This window comes from Takifugu flavidus, chromosome 10, assembly GCF_003711565.1.
Source record: "Takifugu flavidus isolate HTHZ2018 chromosome 10, ASM371156v2, whole genome shotgun sequence".
Taxonomy (NCBI): domain Eukaryota; kingdom Metazoa; phylum Chordata; class Actinopteri; order Tetraodontiformes; family Tetraodontidae; genus Takifugu; species Takifugu flavidus.
The window spans coordinates 12689248-12708682 of NC_079529.1; the positions used below are offsets into that span (position 1 = coordinate 12689248).

General features: G+C 47.9%; 2 protein-coding genes across 2 annotated transcripts; both read left to right on the forward strand.

The window, feature by feature from the left end:
- Positions 1 to 2040: 2040 nt before the first annotated feature.
- LOC130532462 (cysteine-rich venom protein ophanin) lies at positions 2041 to 3834 on the forward strand (the record flags this gene model as incomplete). The annotated part of the gene is made up of 6 exons (XM_057045130.1): positions 2041 to 2145; positions 2322 to 2412; positions 2626 to 2768; positions 3025 to 3113; positions 3185 to 3267; positions 3343 to 3834. Coding segments are annotated over 6 exons (648 nt in total), but the record flags the coding sequence as incomplete, so codon positions are not given.
- A 436-nt stretch (positions 3835 to 4270) lies between these two features.
- LOC130532509 (inactive phospholipase C-like protein 2) lies at positions 4271 to 19144 on the forward strand. Its single transcript, XM_057045190.1, has 8 exons — positions 4271 to 4292; positions 4544 to 5143; positions 5261 to 5727; positions 8868 to 11354; positions 13016 to 13219; positions 14558 to 14633; positions 16445 to 16554; positions 17847 to 19144. Exons 3-8 carry the CDS (start codon positions 5482 to 5484, stop codon positions 18048 to 18050), a joined length of 3327 nt encoding a protein of 1108 aa, XP_056901170.1. The 5' UTR covers positions 4271 to 4292; positions 4544 to 5143; positions 5261 to 5481; the 3' UTR covers positions 18051 to 19144.
- The last annotated feature ends 291 nt before the right edge of the window (positions 19145 to 19435 follow it).

Sequence of the window (19435 nt, forward strand, 5' to 3'; positions counted from 1 at the left end):
ACACCAGTTTTCCCTCTTTCAGCAGGACCAAGAGCTCTGATGTACAGATGGTCCCAGTCTGATCCACGGACCCACCACACCCCACAGGACCAATGCTGGCCCAGCACATCTGCACGGCTCCAGGGGAGTCCAGGGCTCCAGGGGAGTCCAGGGCTCCAGGGGAGTCCAGGGCGCCAGGGGAGTCCAGGGCTCCAGGGGAGTCCAGGGCTCCGTGGGTCAGGGGACACGTTCTACTGTGTGAAGAGAAGATATTAGATCATATTAGATCCTCCTCTGGAATCATCAGAAGATGTAAAATCATTATTTCAAAATCAAGTCACAACTTTCTGAATATGTATTTGCCTGAAAGCGACTGGGATGGTTCTAAACTGCTGACTCTGCAGGGAAACTTAAATTAGACCGTTTCAGTTCAACTCTGTGTGTTTTATTAAATTTAAAGCCTCGCACACACACACACACACACACACACACACACACACACACACACACACACACACACCACACACACACACACACACACACACACCAGAGCTCACAAAACAAATCTATTTCTATAGGTTGGAAACAAGTTAATTAAGCTAAATAATCTAGTCACTAGATGATGACTAGCACTAGATTCTAGTGCTAGACCACCTTTGATGCAGCCTGCAGCCTCCCTGCTGGGGTTGTTCACACGTATACTTAATGTATAGCAGCCACTAAAACTGATGTTTTGTGTAATCATCATATTTACATTTAAAAACGCAACTACTTTATGTTTGCAGTAAACAGTAAGAGCACGATTACATCCAGTATGTTCTCACTAGATATAAGATATGTTGTAACGTGTGTTACACAAGTCAGGATGTATGGGGAGTTCATATCAGTCAACCGTGGAGGCGGAAGAATGCACGACTGTACCGCGACGCACAAAAAAAGCCTTTTTCCCCGCTCAGGTATCCTGACAGCTTGAGAAAGTAAGCAGCAAGCCAAGGGTGCGTCTCGGGCTTTAATGAGCATATATAATCCATTTACATACAGAACCATACGGATCTTTTTTGTGCTAATCTGCAATGTTATTTACCTTTACCTGAGATACCTTTCTGTCCTCTGCTGTGTAAATTTTAGACTGCGCACAGTCTTAACCATTCCTTGTTGTCCCTAAGTCACCGTATTGTATGTGTGGTTGACTTGTTTTGTCCTGCATCATTGTGTAGCTGTCTGGATACTCCTGCAGCGGAGGGGGGGGGGGGGGGGTATCAGCCCTCTATAAAGGGAGGCACAGGGTGCCACCTCACACACAGCTTTCCAGGAACCTCCCGCAGGTACTTTCTCCATCGTTTATTCCATCATTTATGCTCCTTCACAAGTTCTCTTTGTGTTTATTTGCCACCTGTAGAGACACAACTAGCAGCTTTGTTGGAGTGGGTTTTATTTGCGTTCTTTGCTGTTTGATTTCTTTGATGTCATTGATGCTGAAGTGGCAGATTTAATCCTGATCTTTGCTCCACAGAGTCCAGGAAAATGTTGCTCTTCTTGATGTGTTTCTTGAGTCTGCAGCAGGCGTCGGCGGCCTGTGTCCTGGTCAGCTTTGGGATTTTTCAATCATTTCCACAAATAGACACTAAAGTTTTGCTGATTATTAGGAATTTTAATAAAGTTTAAAATAGACACATTTAACAGTCGAACCATTATTTTGCCCGTCTGACAATTCAATTTTCATCTTGTCATTAACTTTTTTTCTCTTTTTGCATTTGCAAATGCGCTTTTCCCGTATTGGCTCCACAGCCAGGTGAGTACAAAGAGAAAGAGTTCAAACTTTCATTCTTTCTCTTTTTAAAATAAAAGTAAAATCTCCTCTTTGTGGAAACGTCAGAGTAATTAAAACTCTATCATTTGTCCGGTGCCCTCAGACTTCAGAGTCAATATCCACTAATATTGGCTTTTAATCTGTTAATCTGTTGTTTACTTACTGGTTTTAACGAAAGGTTGTGGTGTGTGTGTGTGTGTGTGTGTGTGTGTGTGTGTGTGTGTGTGTGTGTGTGTGTGTGTGTGTGTGTGACAGGCATTTGTACAGACAACAGCAGCGTCCAGGCCGAGATTGTGGACATGCACAACAGCTTGAGGAGAGCCGTGCAGCCGGCTGCCTCCGACATGCTGAAGATGGTGGGTCCTGATGTGATGTGTCCAGACGTCTGTGTGGGCGTCAACGGGGCATCAAATCTGACTTTTGGAGCCGCTATTGGGGACACTGAGGGGGTGTTGGGTGTTTGAAAGGTGGGAGGTGACAGATTAAAGGGGGTTGACAGTAAAAAGAGCTCTTGCTCCTGTTTTGGTGACAGAGCTACGACGGCGCCGTGGCGGCCAGCGCTCAGGCTTGGGTCAGCAAGTGTCTTCTGAAACACGGACCACCAACATCTCGCGTGATCAATGGTGCAGTTCCTCCTTCGTTCCTCCTGCTGCTCTTCATGTTTCCAGCCCGCCGAGTGAAAAACGTTCTTATCTGCAGTCTTCATTGCTGCTGTCGCTTGTTAGCATGTTGGAATTAACGAGATCAGCATCAGTTGGCTTAATTAAACATCTGATTGCAGTTTAGAAGATAAGTGTGTTGGTGTGACGGGAGGGTCGGTCACTTTTGCTCCTCAGGATACGAAATGGGAGAGAACCTCTTCTACTCCAGCTCACCCTTCTCATGGACCACGGTCATATCATCCTGGCACAGCGAGGCCGCTAACTTCCTCTATCCCAACGTCTCCGTCAACGGAGCCTCAACCGGTCACTACACGCAGGTGACAGCAGCCTGTCGCTACGGCGACCAGAGTGACTCAGCAAAGGAGTGATTAATGAGTGGACATATGTTCGTATTTTAAAAGACAAACCAGTCAACACACAGATAGCATCGATCACACTGATCACACACACAGGACATTAGATCTGGCCAAACACACACACACACACACACACACACCACACATACACACGCACGTAGAGGACAGCAGAGCAGTCCAGTCCAGAAGGAGCATCCAGCCTGTTTTTCTTCCCCAGATTGTGTGGAACAGTTCCTACAAAGTGGGCTGTGGAGTGGCGGTGTGTCCCAACAACATCTACTTCTACGGCTGCCATTACTATCGCGCGTACGTAGCCTCAGCTCTGACGTTCCTCCATCCAGCAGCAGAAACAGCTGATTATTGATTCTATGTGACAGGGGGAACTATAAGGACTGGCACCCCTATCAGAAGGGGCCCTCGTGTGCTTCCTGTCCCAACAACTGTGAGGACAAACTTTGCAGTGAGTACAGTCACGCGTGTGAAACCCAAACGGCCGTGAATGACCCAAAGATTAGCGGTTTCCTGTTTTCTTCAGCCAATCCCTGTCCTGTCGTAAACGACTTCCTCAACTGCGGCGCTCTGAAAGCTCTGTTTGGCTGCAACAATCGGTGGGTGCCTTCCTGGTGTCCTGCTTCCTGCCAGTGCAGCGACAAGATCATCCCTATAGCCTGAAGACCAAGTCAGGAGTCAGAACATCCTCCAGAACTGTGATACAGCTCCTATAAGCTCTCCAACTAACACCATTAGTGTGTGTGTGTGTGTGTCTCTGTGTGTGTGAACAGTGCAGTCAGAAGGTTCTTCTGCTAAACATTCAAATATTCTCTGCTCCAAACTCCAAATCCCAGATTGAGAGTTTGGAGAAGCTCTGGTTGGATTTTTCCATGCTGTCATTGTTGGATGCTCTGGCTTCCTACAGTCCAGTTTACACTTTGTCCTTTTTTGGGAGATAAGCATAAGGTCACAACATAATAAAATGTAAAATGGATGCATTTATACATATATACTCCAATAAAGGACGATATGCATACGTTGAAGTGTCACATTGTGTTTTATTGACATTGTGCTGTTTCACAACGTGGATTTTTATTTGGTCAAATCAGAAAAAGCAAAAACAAAACTAAACTACTTAAAAGTCGTTTTCGCAGGTGACCTGTTTAGAACAAACACACCTGGTCACCAAGGCGACACAGTGGTAACTACAGAACCACACGAAGCATCAGAAAGGATTGATTGTTCATAAAGAACTATGAAAAACACCGATAGCAACTGTGCTGAATGTTGACAGGAAAGTCTGGTCTCGACCATGACTCCAATAATAACAGTAGTAATAATAACAGCAGCAATAATAACAGTAGTAATAATAACCAGGAGCGCCGTGGCCATAATAACCAGGAGGGGGCGCAATTGGACAACCATGAGGGCGGCGAATAAGAGGACTCTGATGTAAAAGATTTTCATAATTTATCAGCACAACCACGAATTAAGGTAGAATTGCTGTAAATGTGTGATCGCCTCAACGCCGTCGTGAGGTTCTTCACAAGTTTGCGTGACAATTCTGGCATGTTTGATCCTGTTTTTGCAGAACTGTTTTTGAGTTCGCGGTGTGTTTTTCTGTGTTTGTAGTGTGTTTTTGTGTGTTTGTGATGTGTGTCTCTGTGTTAACTGGCCCCCATCCTCACTGACTGGGGCTCCAGATGTTTTTGCTGCTTCCAGATCATTTCCCTCTGCACCACCAGGTCCGATTCACGGTGAAATGGAGGTGATTCCATTGGTGTGAAGTGTCGGAGGGAGCCCCTCCTGCGGTCACAGCACAGAGTTTCACGGGTCCAACAGCCGCCTCTTCTCCGTTTTACTGCTCTTCGCCTCACTAAAGTCAACTCGCTGACTCGGACACACAAGCTCTGCACGTCCTGAAGACAAACGGGTCCCGAATGGGTCCGGAGGAAGCTCTGCTGAGGCCAAACAGAAGCTGGAGCCCGCAGACAGAACCAACTTCTGGCCGCTAGCCTGCTGAGCTAGCTGCTGCTAACGACTAGCTGCCGGTCCAGAGCAGCCTCCCGCCCGGGAGCGGCTCGCTTTTCTGGGGCAACTTGAGCAGCACGACCGCGGGCAGCCCGCAAGGCAAGTTTCTACAACTTACATCTGCGACCTACGCCACCTTTATTCGTAATAAACCACGCTGGCGTGTTAATTAAAGCCAGTTGATTGGAGTCACGATAACGTCACTCGAAAGTCGGAGGTTCCAGCCAACAGCCGACAAAAACAGGCGGTCAGTTGGCGGAGAGCAGCCGAGAGGCGGCGGCGTCGGTCACGGGGAAAGCTGCGGATTCTACACGGTAGGACGGTTCCGAGGCTTCGGAATGGACCTGGGCGAGGGGAGAAGCAGCCCGCTCAGACGCGGAGGTGCTGGATATTTGGATCATTTATGCTAATAGGCGTGTTTTCTCTCCCAGAGCTCCGTGTACGGAAGCAGCAGCCCCGGCTGCAGGAGCCCAGCAGCACCGAACAGCACCGAGCAGCACCAGCAGCACCGAGCAGCACCGATCCTCAGAATGGCACCGCCGCATGCAGCTGTCACTGCAGCCAGGAACCCGGAGTCCATCTGAGATATAAGCGTGCTCGACAGCGTGCCAGCCCGCGTGTGCATGTGTGCACGGGCGTGCTCCAAGTGCCCATGGCGGAGTTTGGGCTGGACGGGAGCCCGTCTCCATTGAACGTCGGGGATGCGACCGTGCCGGGCGAGGAGGCGGCGGGCGAGACGCAGTGCGAAGTGGTAAACGGGGAGTGTGGACCGGCGGAGGACAGGCTCGGTCCCGGGTCCCCCATCACAACCAGCTGCGAGACCAGTGTGGAAGCCAGCAACACCTCCCTGTGTTCGGATGGCAGCGCTGAAATACCGCGCAGAAGCAGCATTATTAAGGTGTGTGTGTGTGTGTGTGTGTGTGTGTGTGTGTGGTGTGTGTGTGTGTGTGTGTGTGTGTGTGTGCGCGCGCGTGTGGTTGAATTCATGATGCGGAACATTCGCCGGATGAAGAGTCTGCTTTAAATACATCTGCATGCCAATGAAATGGGTGTTTCCACAAGAGTGGTGGGCTCACCGCAGCCACACCATGCCCATTCCTCTGAATGTGTGTCATAAGGAAGAGCTCTGTGTGTGTGTGTGTGTGTGTGTTGTGTGTGTGTGTGTGTGTGTGTGTGTGTGTGTCTCCACATATACGCATTAAGCCCACATATGTCAGGTTGCATTTGTGGCTTTTAAACGCAGAGACAAACCGTCAGAATTGAGAAGATCAAAGGCTGCGTGCCTGTAAAACCTGGTCATCACACACACCTTCCTGTCCACCGTTAAAGGTCCATGTCTCGTGTGTATCCAAAGGCATCTTTTCTGGTCAGAACTGTGTAAAAGCATCTCCACGGCTGGCAGAATGCTGCTCTTCCTTTTTGTTTCCTCACTGGAACGTGTCGACGGCGCAGGGGCAGGTCGGAGATACGGTGGTTCACGTCGTTCTGCAGCTACGAGCTCAAACTTCTGCAGTTTGAGCTACTATATTTCATATGCTGGTGCTGTTTTTGGTGGACTTTTAATGAAATGACCATGGTCAAGTCAAATAATCCAGGGATGTGAATCATTCCAAGCGTTCTTCAGGTGTTTCCTATCTGGTAAACAGTTGTTACAGCTGCGGTGAACAGAACAGAGCAGAGCCTAATGATCTTTCTTTCTTTCTTTTGTAAATCTTTTAATTTCATGGTGCTGGTTTCTTCTCCACCCAGTTTCAGACTCTCTGCACTCAGAGTTTCAGTGCTCGGCCACACGCTCAGGAGTTCGTATGTAGATGTCTGAATTATCGGACGGTGGAAACGCAGCGTTGTGCTGCTGCACTGTTGGTGGGTGAAGTAACAGTTAACCAAAATGGCTGCACTGACACAGGAAGTATCACAGGGACAAAAGAATTCCGCGCTTATTGTCCGGAAGGACATGGAACGGGTACATGTCTGCTACTGTACATCCAGCACATTATGACAGGCTTGATGCTAATCTTGATGCTAATCAGTGTTGGAATGGAAACATTATTATTAGTCTTATTATTGTTGTTGGGGCTGGAGAACTGCCCTTTGCCTCATTATGCTGGTACCATCTGTCAGGTTGTATCTGGCTCACCGGTTGTGCACCTAATTTGGTGGCACCTGAGGGTGTCAGTGGCAGCTGATGGACCTTCAGACCGCCGGCCCGGAGAGTAGCGGGCTGGCCCCCTGTATTAGAGGTCCCCCCTCACCTGAAGACCCTCCCTTCATCAGCTCCTCAGCCCACTCAGTTTCCAAGGAGAATTCACACCGTTCAGTTACATCACACTTGTGCCAGACCGGGGGGGCCGTCTCTGTGCTTTAATCACAGAGGGGGCCCGCGGAGGAAACTGGCATTCGTGCAGCTTTATTTTCAGATGTTTGTCACAACGCCCGTCTCAGCTTTGTGTCTTTGCCGTCCTCATCGCTCTGTGGTCACATCTCATGGATCATCTTGTTCCTCAGAGCGGTTTGAGACCGTGGGAACGTCACCTTTTTACGAGATAACGCTACTTCTGCCTTCTGGTGAGCGTCAGAGGAGGAAGCGGTGCAGAGCATGTAAGCTGCACCCTGGGGCCTGGGACAGGTCCTGGGCCTGGTCCTGGTCTGGGTCATGGGCTGGTCATGGGCTGAGTGTTTCCCCCCCCTTTAAGTGAACAAAACCAAACAAAAATTAGCAATACAGACTTTCTATGTTTCACTAATTCACTTTGAGAGGATACATTTACAAATATAGCCATTCAGTATTTAAGTATTTTAAGTAAAGTGAATATGTTAAATGTAATAGCATTGTTATTACACTTTATTCTGGTTCTTTTTGCACTGAATGCTGCAGACAGAGTGAAGCAGGTTTACCTGAAGGTGCCCTCAGTGGCCACATATGTACGATATCTGCACGTGTGGACCAGCTCTTTTTGATTTACCGTCAGTACCGTCACGTTCCCTCATTAGAGCCTGTTCAAGGTGTAAATATAGAGAACACGTCCTGCAGGCTAATGGCGTTCCTGTGTAATGGTGCTCATCTTGATTGGCTCTTCTTGTAGAAGACTTTAAGGCAGTCTGGAGTCTAATCCACAGATAGAAAATATTCCAGAATGTGCACGGGACGATCGGTGCCAACAGCAGATGATAAATAAATAATAATCATAGCTCATTTCCTGGTGCTAGCGGAACCTGTGCAGGATGGCGTGACGCCCATAGACGAGCAGTCATAGCAGCTCCTGTGTGATGACATATTTTAGAGGTTACGCTATGATATTTGAAAATTCTGAACTCATTTAGAGGGATCCACTTGAGCTATGGTCCCCTGGAAAATTATGACTCCTACATTTGGAGTGATTTATAAGAAATCAGGCTTTGGTTCATCGGGAAGTTTAACTTTGCTCAGGACGGCGTTGGACGGTCCGTTAGCTCGTAGCGCTCACGTCCCAACATAGCGTAAAGAGAATTTTAGCGTGAATCCACCTTCTTTCCCAGCAGATCTGATGATCTTCATCACCTGATGAGCTGGTGAGCAGCACTGATGCTTGACTGAAAGTGTGCGCTGACTCCCTGCATCGGCTTTATCCACCTTCTCTAGAGCCCATGGCTGCAGACTGGAACTCGCCCTGTGATCATTTTGTCCATATTTACGTAAAGCTGTAAAACGCTGGTATGGATGAACTCAACAGGCTGGAGTTTTTGCTGCTGGCTCCAGGAGGTCCAGCTTTGCAGAAGCCACCTCAGGTTATTGCTTCACTCCCACGTCAACCATTGTTGTGCTGATAACCAAAACTTACTGTCAGAAGCTCCATTAATGTTCCCTGAGGAAGTATGACAAACAAAAATGCACAGTGTTTCAGGCGTTTATTATATGTACGTATTTACATTGTGGTTAAACAGTCAAGCTTGTTGGCTGGGACAATGCGATACTGTTGAACTTTTAAAGGTACAGCTTCACACACCTATATATGTGTATCTGGATGGGTGCAGTCCAGCTAATGTGTTGTTTGTCTGCAGGATGGCTCCAGACAGCGGAAAGAAAGAAAGAAGACCGTGTCGTTCAGCAGCATGCCCACCGAGAAGAAAATTAGCCGTGCGAGTGACTGTATCAGTGCCATGGTGGATGGATCCGAGCTGAAGAAAATCCGATCCAATTCACGCATTTACCACCGCTACTTTCTCCTTGACGCGGACATGCAGTCTTTAAGATGGGAGCCCTCAAAGAAGGAATCCGAAAAGGCCAAAATTGATGTAAAATCCATCAAGGAGGTCAGGACGGGGAAAAACACGGACACTTTTCGAACTAATGGAACTTATGATCAGATTTCCGAGGACTGTGCTTTTTCAATAATCTTTGGGGAAAATTACGAATCCCTAGACTTGGTAGCAAATTCAGCAGATGTTGCTAATATATGGGTCACGGGGCTGCGGTACCTCATTTCCTATGGGAAGCACACCCTGAATATGATAGAAAGCAGTCAGAATAACATGCGGCTGTCGTGGCTGGGGGAACTCTTTAATGAGGCGGACGGTAGCGGCAGCAAGCAAATCTCAATATGCGCCGCAGTGCAGCTCGTCAAAAAACTGAACCCCGGACTTAAAAATATCAAAATCGAGCTGAAGTTCAAGGAAATTCACAAAGCTAAAGACAGAGCTGGCTCTAACGTGACCAAAGAGGAGTTCATTGAAGTCTTTCACGATCTCTGCACCAGACCAGAAATTTATTTTCTCTTTGTCCAGTTCTCCAGCAACAAAGAGTTCCTGGACACCAAGGACTTGATGATATTTCTGGAGGCTGAGCAGGGAATGGCACAAGTCAGTGAAGACATCAGCTTGGAGGTCATTCAGAAGTATGAACCTTCTAAAGAGGGCCAGCTCAAGGGGTGGCTGTCTCTGGATGGCTTCACCAACTATCTGCTGTCGCCCGAGTGCCACATTTTTGACCCTGAGCATAAAAAGGTTTGTCAGGACATGAAGCAGCCCTTGTCCCACTACTACATCAACTCGTCTCACAACACGTACCTTATAGAAGATCAGTTCCGGGGGCCCTCTGATGTCACCGGGTACATCCGTGCGCTCAAGATGGGCTGCAGGAGTGTGGAGCTGGACGTGTGGGACGGGCCCGATAACGAGCCCGTGATCTACACCGGTCACACAATGACCTCGCAGATTTCCTTCCGCAGCGTCATTGATGTCGTGAATAAGTACGCCTTCGTTGCTTCGGAGTTTCCATTAATCCTTTGCTTGGAAAACCACTGCTCCCTTAAGCAACAGAGGGTGATGTTCCAGCACCTTCGGAAAATCCTTGGTGACAAAATCCAACTGGATCCTCCCAAACCCGAGGACTGCTACCTCCCCTCCCCTTTCCAACTGAAAGGTAAGATCTTGGTGAAGGGTAAGAAACTGAACTCGGAATGCTCCGCCGCAGAAGGCGAGGTGACGGATGAGGACGAGGGAGCAGAGATGTCGCAGCGGATGAGCATCGGCTCTACGGAGCAGCAGCGGACCGTTCCCACCAAGAAGTTCCTGCTCACCAAGGACCTCTCGGATCTGGTGACCTTGTGCAAGTCGGTGGAGTTCAAAGATTTTCCGAAATCTTTCCAAAGTCAGAAACAGTGGGAACTCTGCTCCTTCAACGAGGTGTTTGCCGGCCGCTGTGCCAGCGACTTCCCAGGCGACTTTGTCAACTACAACAAAAAGTTCCTGGCCCGCGTTTACCCCAGCCCCATGAGGATCGACTCCAGTAACATGAATCCACAAGATTTTTGGAAGTGCGGCTGTCAGATCGTGGCAATGAACTACCAGACTCCCGGCCTGATGATGGACCTGAACATCGGCTGGTTCCGTCAGAACGGGAACTGCGGCTACGTGCTGCGTCCGGCCATCATGAGGGAGCAGGTTTCCTATTTTAGCGCCAACACCAAAGACTCCGTGCCTGGCGTTTCTCCACAGCTATTGCACATAAAAATCATCAGTGGCCAAAACTTCCCCAAACCCAAAGGTTCAGGCGCTAAAGGAGACATCGTCGACCCCTACGTGTATGTGGAGATCCACGGGATACCTGCCGACTGTGCCGAACAAAGGACTAAAACCGTCAACCAGAATGGCGACAACCCTCTATTTGACGAGAGTTTTGAGTTTCAGATCAATCTTCCCGAACTCGCCATGGTGCGTTTCGTGGTGCTAGATGATGATTATATAGGCGATGAATTTATTGGGCAGTACACGATCCCCTTTGAGTGTCTCCAGCCTGGTTTTCGCCACGTCCCATTGCAATCGCTGACAGGAGAGGTTCTGCCGCACACGCTGTTGTTTGTTCACGTGGCCATAACCAATCGGAGAGGAGGCGGCAAACCGCACAAAAGAGGCCTGTCCGTGCGGAAGGGCAAGAGGAGTCGAGAGTACGCCAGCATGAGAGTCTTGTTGATCAAGGCTGTGGATGATGTCTTCAAAACCGCCTCGCTGCCACTGAGGGAGGCAACGGACCTCAGAGAAAACATGCAGGTAAGTTAAAAACCAGCTCATTTTTTACGTCTGTTTACTTGCGTGTTGAGTCTTGTAATATTCTCAGCCTCCGAGGTGTCGACAGGAATTCCTACTTGAGAGTTTGCACATGTAAAAGCATGATAGGAATGAGATCCACTTATTAACCTTGGCGTTAACAGGAATGAGAGTTGCGTTTGCAGCTCATTTCTGTGTTGTAACGGTGGGATTTACATGTTACGTGTGTTTTATGGGGAGAGCAGAAGATCAGTGTTGCACCAAAAGAGCTGACTCAGCTCTTTGAGCTTCGGCCGCAGGGGGTGTCAATCACAGGCACCAGTAGGTGTCGTTGGGTCGGCAGAAGGTGAGGCCAGATTCTGTCTATAGGTGAGTAGAACGCCATGCTGATTGGTGCTGGAGGAGTCCCATATCTCCACAGTACGTGACTCTAGCCGGACAACGGTCGCCCCCACACAGCAGGGTTACTCAGAGACCACCTCCAGAGGCTGGGGGAGGGAGATGGTAGAAAGACCTGCCAGCAGAGGTGACCTGAGCCCCATTAAATGCTTGTGGCATCAGTTGGGTGTCCTGTTATTACCAGCTTCCATGCTTCCATGCCCATCGAAGCCCATTGTTGGCTGCTCCTTTTGGGCCATTTTGAGGTGACTGTGAGGACGTATCAAGATGGGGTTACTCATCTTCTGATTGGATACCCTGGTCATCTTGGTCATCTCTCTCCCCGCTGTTTGCTCACTCCTCTCCGATCGGCAGAGCTGCCTCCGTTAAGAGCGTCTGGAGGCGGAGCTTTCTGGAGCTTCTGGAGACGTCTGATGTGTCTTTGCGGTGTTTGTGGTGAGACCCAGTCCGGTTCATGCCAGAGCGACCAACACAACCAGAAGCTGGTTGAAGAATGGGACACAGGCCTCTCCAGTGTGCGACCATGCTGGTGACCAGCATGAGGAGGGGCTGTCAGGCTGCTGTGGCTGCGTCCACACCTCACCGAGGCTCCTCCGTGTTAAAGGAACAAACTGTTCAAACTGTGTCTCGTCCTGACTTTGTCCAGTCCACCCAACAAGAGTGAGCCGCTACAGCCGAAGAGGCCGTTTAGGGTCTCTGCCCCGTCTGTTCTGTGGCCATAGGGCGCTGATTGTGATAGTGAACGATAGTAAACAATAGAACCGTCACTGTGGGGCTGTTACCTGAAGACAGCTCATCCCAAGGCATTCCTGAAAGCTTTAATGATGTTGATTTAGCCCAGTTATAAAATGCAACAAGCAAACACTAAAACTGAAGGTGCAGCAGCAACATCCAGATCAAGTCAACCTCGAAATTGTAAGCGTTTATTTTAGCTTTTTAAAACAAGACTTGCTTTAGGAAATCAAAGAACTGTCAGGTATTATCAAAGGTGTTTTGATATAAAGCTCAGAAAAATTAAGGAAATGAAATGTTCCTGGAACTGGAGCAGTTTATGATGTATGCACAAAGGTTATGAAACAGCTGCAGTGAATTTTAGGTTTAAATAAACCGTGTTTACACTCTAATGTGAATATCTCTGCACTAACAGAGCAATAATTCAGAGTTTGGCTTCCAGAGGAAGCCCTGGTATTATTTTTTCATACAGTTGTATTATTTATTATCAGTCTGCTGGATCTGTGCTCAGGTACTTCCTTCCTTTTTTGCAGAATGCCATTGTGTCCTTTAAAGAGCTGTGTGGCCTTTCAGCGGTGGCGAACCTCAAGCAGTGCATCTTGGCCCTTTGTCCTCGACTGATGGGTCCTGACAACAGCCCTCTTCTGCTCTTCAACCTTATTGACCAGTACCCGTACCTGGAGCCCCAGGGCCTGCTGCCTGACTTTCTCAAGAAAGTTGTCACGGCATATGATCTGGTGAGTTCCTTTTTAATCACCTGTCTTTGTTTTTGAAATGTTAATGTACCAGTTTAAAGTCCAGTAATGTGCTATCCAAAGTACACAGAATCAGGTGGTTCCTAGATGACGAAGAGATGTACAGCCACAATAAAGGGAAGTTTAACTTCAAGTCTGATGAATAATCCATGAAGCAGAACAACGAGAATGTTGGCACAGTTCCAGCAGCCACCACTGGGAGTATGCAGTCTTTCACTCTCTAATTGGCAAAAATAGAATCTGGGTCTCAAACCCTTCCCAGTTTCCTCCCGCAGCCAATATCAGCATGGTGATGCAGCACGGTCTCCTCGCTGTAAAGAGGTCAGAGAATCGAAGCCCTTGGGGGGGGCTTGCACGTTGTCCCTGTGTCCCTGGGTTCTCTCAGGTTCTCCAGCTTCCTCCCACAGTCCAAACATACGTGCGGCTAAATTAGCTACACTAAAGTGAGGATGTGTGTTGACCCTGGGATGAGTTGGCGGCACCTCCAGGGTGTAACCCCCCCCTCACCTGAAGGATGTGGGATAACCTCCACCTAACCTCCACCCTCCACATGACCCTGCATTATGTCATCAACGATGGATGGATAATCACCAAGTTTTTCCTTTATTTGTTGCTTGTAAATTAAGCTAAATTTGAATATACAGCAAAAGACAATTTAACGAGCATAATGATGATGATGGTGATAAATTAGAAGAAAGGACAACAATCTATGAATATCGTGGGATGAAAACAGCTTCAGGTTCATGATAAACTTGAGAAAAAAGCAACCTCGTTCAGTCGGTTGGAGATGATGAATGAAGCCTTTAACCTGCAGCCTTGTATAGTTCATTTATACAGAAACATTTCTTTACACATACATTCTACTTATGGCATCCTTTTGCCTGTCGTGTTGTCTTTCCAAATAGTCTGTGAGACGATTTGATTGGCTGCTTAAGGAAACTATGCATCACAGAACTCTCCGTGGTCTTTTTAATGAGTAACGTTTGTCCAGTTTATCCTCAAACACCAGATTCGTAACAGTCTGCAGGTCAGCACGAACGTGAACAGTTGGGGGTGCGGCCCTTAACGCCACAGAAGCCAAATTTAGCCTCTTTCATGGCTGCGATTTCACTTCAAAGCGTGTTGGAGGCCTCACATGTTTCCATCTGAACTTTGATTATTCTTTAAGAAGAATCTTCTCTCCTAAAGACCAGAACTGAAAGGGATGTTTGAGCACCTTTTCATAAAACTGTGATTTCAGGAACCACATAGTAACATTCGAATCACACATTTTCCACTGGCTTCCTGGATAAAAATGTCACTTTGGATGTTTTTTTTCAGGTGATCCAGACCAGCAGGACGCTCCTGGAAAACTCTGAGGCAGCGTATGAGAGAATACTTCAAACTCAGAGGGCAGGTAAGAGATGGGATGTGATCCTGATGCTACTTTGAGCATGAGTATGGACAGAACTGTCCAATCTGGTCTTTGTTCCTCTTGATAAGGTGTATTTCAGACAGTGTAATGCAGGGGAACATAAGAAAGCTCCCGTATCTCCATTTAGGGTTCCTGGAACAGAAGCCAAGATGGCAGCTCATCAATAAAAGCTGTCCTGGTTTACAGGAAGATTCACAGTATTGGTGCAGGACGTCATCCAGGATTGTCTGTTTACACTGTCTTTATGTTCTTTAACTTTATGGTCACATGATTGTTCGTCAGTGTGCAGCCGCAGCACCACGGCCGGGCGTCAACGTGCACCATAATCGTGATAAAATATTCAGTCCAAGTGAAGCCTCGTGTCATTTACATAGCTGTTTAATTCCATTTTTAGCTCGGCCACTTTCCTGCCTCTACTTAAGGCAAAAGCTTCCACAGAAGCTTTGTGGAATTTAATTTCACAAAAACTGAGATGCTGAAACGTTCACCTGCCAATAATGGCAAAGAGCAGATGGAAAGCTGCTGAACTTGGCCGATTGTCAGATCACGTTATGAACGTGCTTCTGCACTCACCTACACTTGAGTTTGACTGGGCGTAATTTGTATTTATGCATATGTGTTGCATCAAAAGTGGGTCAGGACAAACCCGACTCCAGCAGCAGCAGCCTTTGGATTTGTGAATCATGCATCACGTCGGCTCAGATGAGGTTCACATTCCTTCACGACGCCGGTGTCAAAGCACACAGTCAGGGGTTTGCAGCACAACTGTGGATCTCATTTCCACACAGTGAAACCAGCTTCGTTTCCCTTTAGCCTGAAGTGCTGGACGGCTGGACCTCACTGGACCTCAGACAAACAGGCAGGAACATTCAGCATAACATTAGAACCTAATCTCAGCTGAGAGTATCAACATTTCTAGGTCCTCTAGGTCCTTCTTGCTCTACATGTATTTTCAGCTGCCGTTGGGACGAGTGATGGATGAGTGATGGATGGGTGGAGGAGTGATGGACGGGTGATGGTCAGGTGGACGGTTGATGGACAGATGAATGGGTGATGGATGGATAATGGACAGGTGGATGAGTGATGGACAGGTGGGTGGATGAGTGATGGACGAGTGATGGACAGGTGATGGTCAGGTGGATGGGTGATGGACAGGTGGATGGTCGTTAGGACAACAGTCGTTTTTATAGGGATGAGACAAATTCTACCCCTCTGTCTCCGAAAGCCAACCGCACACCTGCTATGGTGATTGCACATGGAGGGGCATCTTTCATGAGCGCACACTGTTTCCATAGCAACAGTGCCAACAGGGGCCAGCACAAGCCCCAGCTGATATTAGTGCTTGAAGCGGAAACGAGAGCGTCCATTGTTGTAGTTAAAGCACGACGGTGTTGCTCTTCTGGAGGACGCTGGACCGTCCTCTTCTGTCCACCACAGGCTGATGTGACTACTTTAATGGCAGGTTAACTGGCCATTAAACCCGATTTGAGTCACACTCAGTCATGCGCACAGGGGGAGGAGGAGGAGGAGGGACATGTCCTTAGGAGACGTATCTCCTCTCATCCATGCCCTGATGCTAATACGCGCTGAAAGAACCAAATGCTTCTCATTCTTGTGTTAGGGCTCTCTTTTCCCTGCCAAACAACTTCCTAATTGTAATTATTTTTGTCATTTTCCACTGTGTGTGTGTCTGTGTGTGTGTGTGTGTGTGTGTGTGTGTGTGTAATCATGTCTATCAAGCATAATTAACAAGACTTTAGTTATTGACGCTGGATGCTGCTTTTCTCCTTTAGCGATGGAATTCCATGAGAACTTGTCTGAGCTGGCAGTGAAGGAGGGGTTGAAGGGCAGGAAGCTGCACAAGGCCACGGAGAGCTTCACCTGGAATATCACCATCATGAAGGTAGGTTGCTGCTACTCTTCACCGGATGCTAACAACAATCTGCTGATGAATGAATCGCTCCCATCCCAGCAGCTGGACGGGGATGAGCTCTAACCTGGCTTTTCTCCGTCTCTTGATTCCTCCGATGCTCCCCATGCCTGTCTCCTGCTCCAGGGTTCTCTGGTTTTCTTTGAGAGCCCCATCATGTTGGGACCCCCTGATTAGCTGGTGGGGATGACTAGTCTCCTTTTTTCATGTCCATCTTACTCTAGTGGCATGTCGGATCAAAGCACCTTTCGTTCTCGGCTAACTTCATGTTGTTTCTTGCTACATCCATTTATCTCCTCTTTGATCTTCCTCCCGGGCAGCTTCCTCCTCGGCATCCCTCTACCTATCACTGTCCCTCCTCTGGACATGTCCAAACCATCTCAGTCTGACCTCTCTGGCTTTAACTCTTAATCCTGGTCCTCTGCATCCTCCATCCACCTGGGTTCTTCTCATTTCCCAGGCTTGACATTGATCTCATTGATCTCATTGGCTGCAGCTGTCCAGTCATCTGGAACACCTCCTGACCCCCATTCAGCACTGTTTCAGCCTCCATTTCAGGATGATCTAGGTCTGTGCCTGGATACGGTCCAGTCGCTGAGGACAGTGTCAGCTTGGACACGTCCTCCATGTCTTTGAGTTTAGCCCAGGTGGACTCTAGTTGCCCCGTAGAACCCGACACGCTGTTCTAATTCATCCTTCAGCAGCTTTGATTCAGCCATTTGCTCACAGCACAGTTGCATTTTTCTCTTGCGTCCTTGAAAAGGAGGAAAAGAAAACAGACAGAAGGGCGGAATATTGAATTAAAGCAGTTTCAATGTTAAAGAATTTGTTATTTATAGATCCCACAATTCTAATTAGAACTATAAGATCTTTTTAGTCTTTGAAACAATGAAAGACTAGAAGCTCATGTGCACTTTTTAATTAAATTGCCATTAATTTATTCTTTGGTGTGAAGGCTTTAGTTACAAAAAAAAGTAAATGTGAACAAATAGAATATAAATTAAAATATAGAAATAGAAATGTGTAACTATATATTTTGATAACTATAGCTGTAAGAATCGATGATGGGAGCTAAATGGTGAACGCGTCTGTTTGGAATTCCTGAATTACATGTGTGAAGGGGCCTCAAACAGCCCCCTGAGGGACGCCGGTGTCACAGCTCTGACGCCTTTCCTCCTCCTCCTCCCATTCCCCTCCTCCTCCCCCCGCCTCCCCTTCTCATCCTCCTCCATCCCCCCCTCTCACCCCCCTCACCCCCCTCCCAGGGTCAGGTTGAGCTACTGAAACATGCCAGGAGCGAAGTCCTGGAGAACCTGAAGCAGATCCACTATGCTGCTCTCACCTGTAAGCTGAGCAAAGGTGGACAGAGCATCAGCTCCTCTGGCTCCGATTCCAAGAGCCGAGCCAGCCTGGAGGCCATTCCTGAGAAGGCCACTGCGGAGGACGAGCTCACCGATGAGGACAACTAAAGCCGCCACACCTGTGTATCCTGGCAGCGGCCTGTTCCCACTGTGCTTGACAGTCTGGTGTCCATTCCTGGTGTTCCCAGCACAGCTGCACCTTCTGAGCCTCTCGTCTTTGAGATCATCAGAAAGGCCACCAGGTCTCAGGGACGCGCCTTTTGCTGGGTTTTAGATCGTTACTGTCGTCTGAAAATTGCTGAAGATGTGTGGAAAGAGTCATTCGAAGAGTGGCTGATGTTTGTCTGACTGTTCCAGTCACACTTGGTCCCAGCAGGACTGAGAACAACCAGCAGCAGCTCCCAGTTCCGTGGATAACGCGGATAATATTCAGACCTTTGGAACTAAATGTGGAATCCACTGTAAATCCCAGAGATTTCCTGTGCTCCACGTCTCCTCAGCAGTCTGCTCACTTCCCACCAGCCTTGTGACAGTTGGACACGGACCTACAGAGACAACACGCTTGTCCTCAGCAGAACACGGGGACAAAACAAGAGCCTTTAATAGATCTTTAAAGCACAACCTTTTTGGAGTTATTAATGTAGCAGAAAAAAGAGAGAAGAGGAAACGGAACGAAAATTTCAAGTGTGAAACGAGCTGTTTACAATAAGGAACCGCTCCAGGTTCTTTTCTGCCAAAACAGTCTAATATACCGAGTGTGTATTCGGACTTTCTGGTTCCCGTTTTCTGCAGAGTGCATCAGTTTATTTTATTGTATACTTCGAAATGTAAAATGTATTTTATAGAACATATATGCCTATATACGTCTACTGAGGGGGAGGTTCCTGTCTGTAAATATCGGAACAAGCATTATCACCATCAACATAATAGAGACGTGAGACAAATAGGAGAGGAAAGAGTGAAACCAACCAGTTTGAGCTACTGCATGGACACACATTCTCATAGTCCCTGTGGAATATGGTAGAAGCTACTCTTTGAAGCATGTTCCTTCCATTTCCTTCCAAGATGATCTAAAGCTGAATCCGTTGACAATGTTTGTGTGAACCTGGACGTGAAACCGGGCCCTCTTTAGACACACACGCCCGTTCGTCTTCATTAAAGGTTGAACTCAGGTCCAGGAGGAGGGACAGGGACGTCCACAACTAATTGAACTGGTGTTTCCCTAAAGTTGTTCAAGTTGACACCAGTTCCTGTAACTGCAGCGACGTGAACGTTTGTTGCACCTGGAACATTTCTTCCTCCACCGGCTGTCTTGGCTGCGGAGGCTGAAATATCTTCTCCGGTGAACAGTTGGGGGATATTCTACTGCTGTACCTTTGTTTTCTTGGACACACAACTGAAATAAACCTTTTCTTCATGGCTTGTTCACTTGTTCTGTGGGCAGCCGCTGCCTTCTCGTCCCTGCTCACTGACGAGCTTTCCTCTTCCTGAAG

Excerpts from the sequence above, each read along its gene's own strand:
- LOC130532509 (XM_057045190.1), top strand. The coding sequence starts at position 5,482 with ATGGCGGAGTTTGGGCTGGACGGGAGCCCGTCTCCATTGAACGTCGGG. Across the intron at positions 13,220-14,557 it reads TTGTCACGGCATATGATCTG|GTGATCCAGACCAGCAGGAC; the intron begins GTGAGTTCCTTT and ends GTTTTTTTTCAG. Across the intron at positions 14,634-16,444 it reads ACTTCAAACTCAGAGGGCAG|CGATGGAATTCCATGAGAAC; the intron begins GTAAGAGATGGG and ends TTTCTCCTTTAG.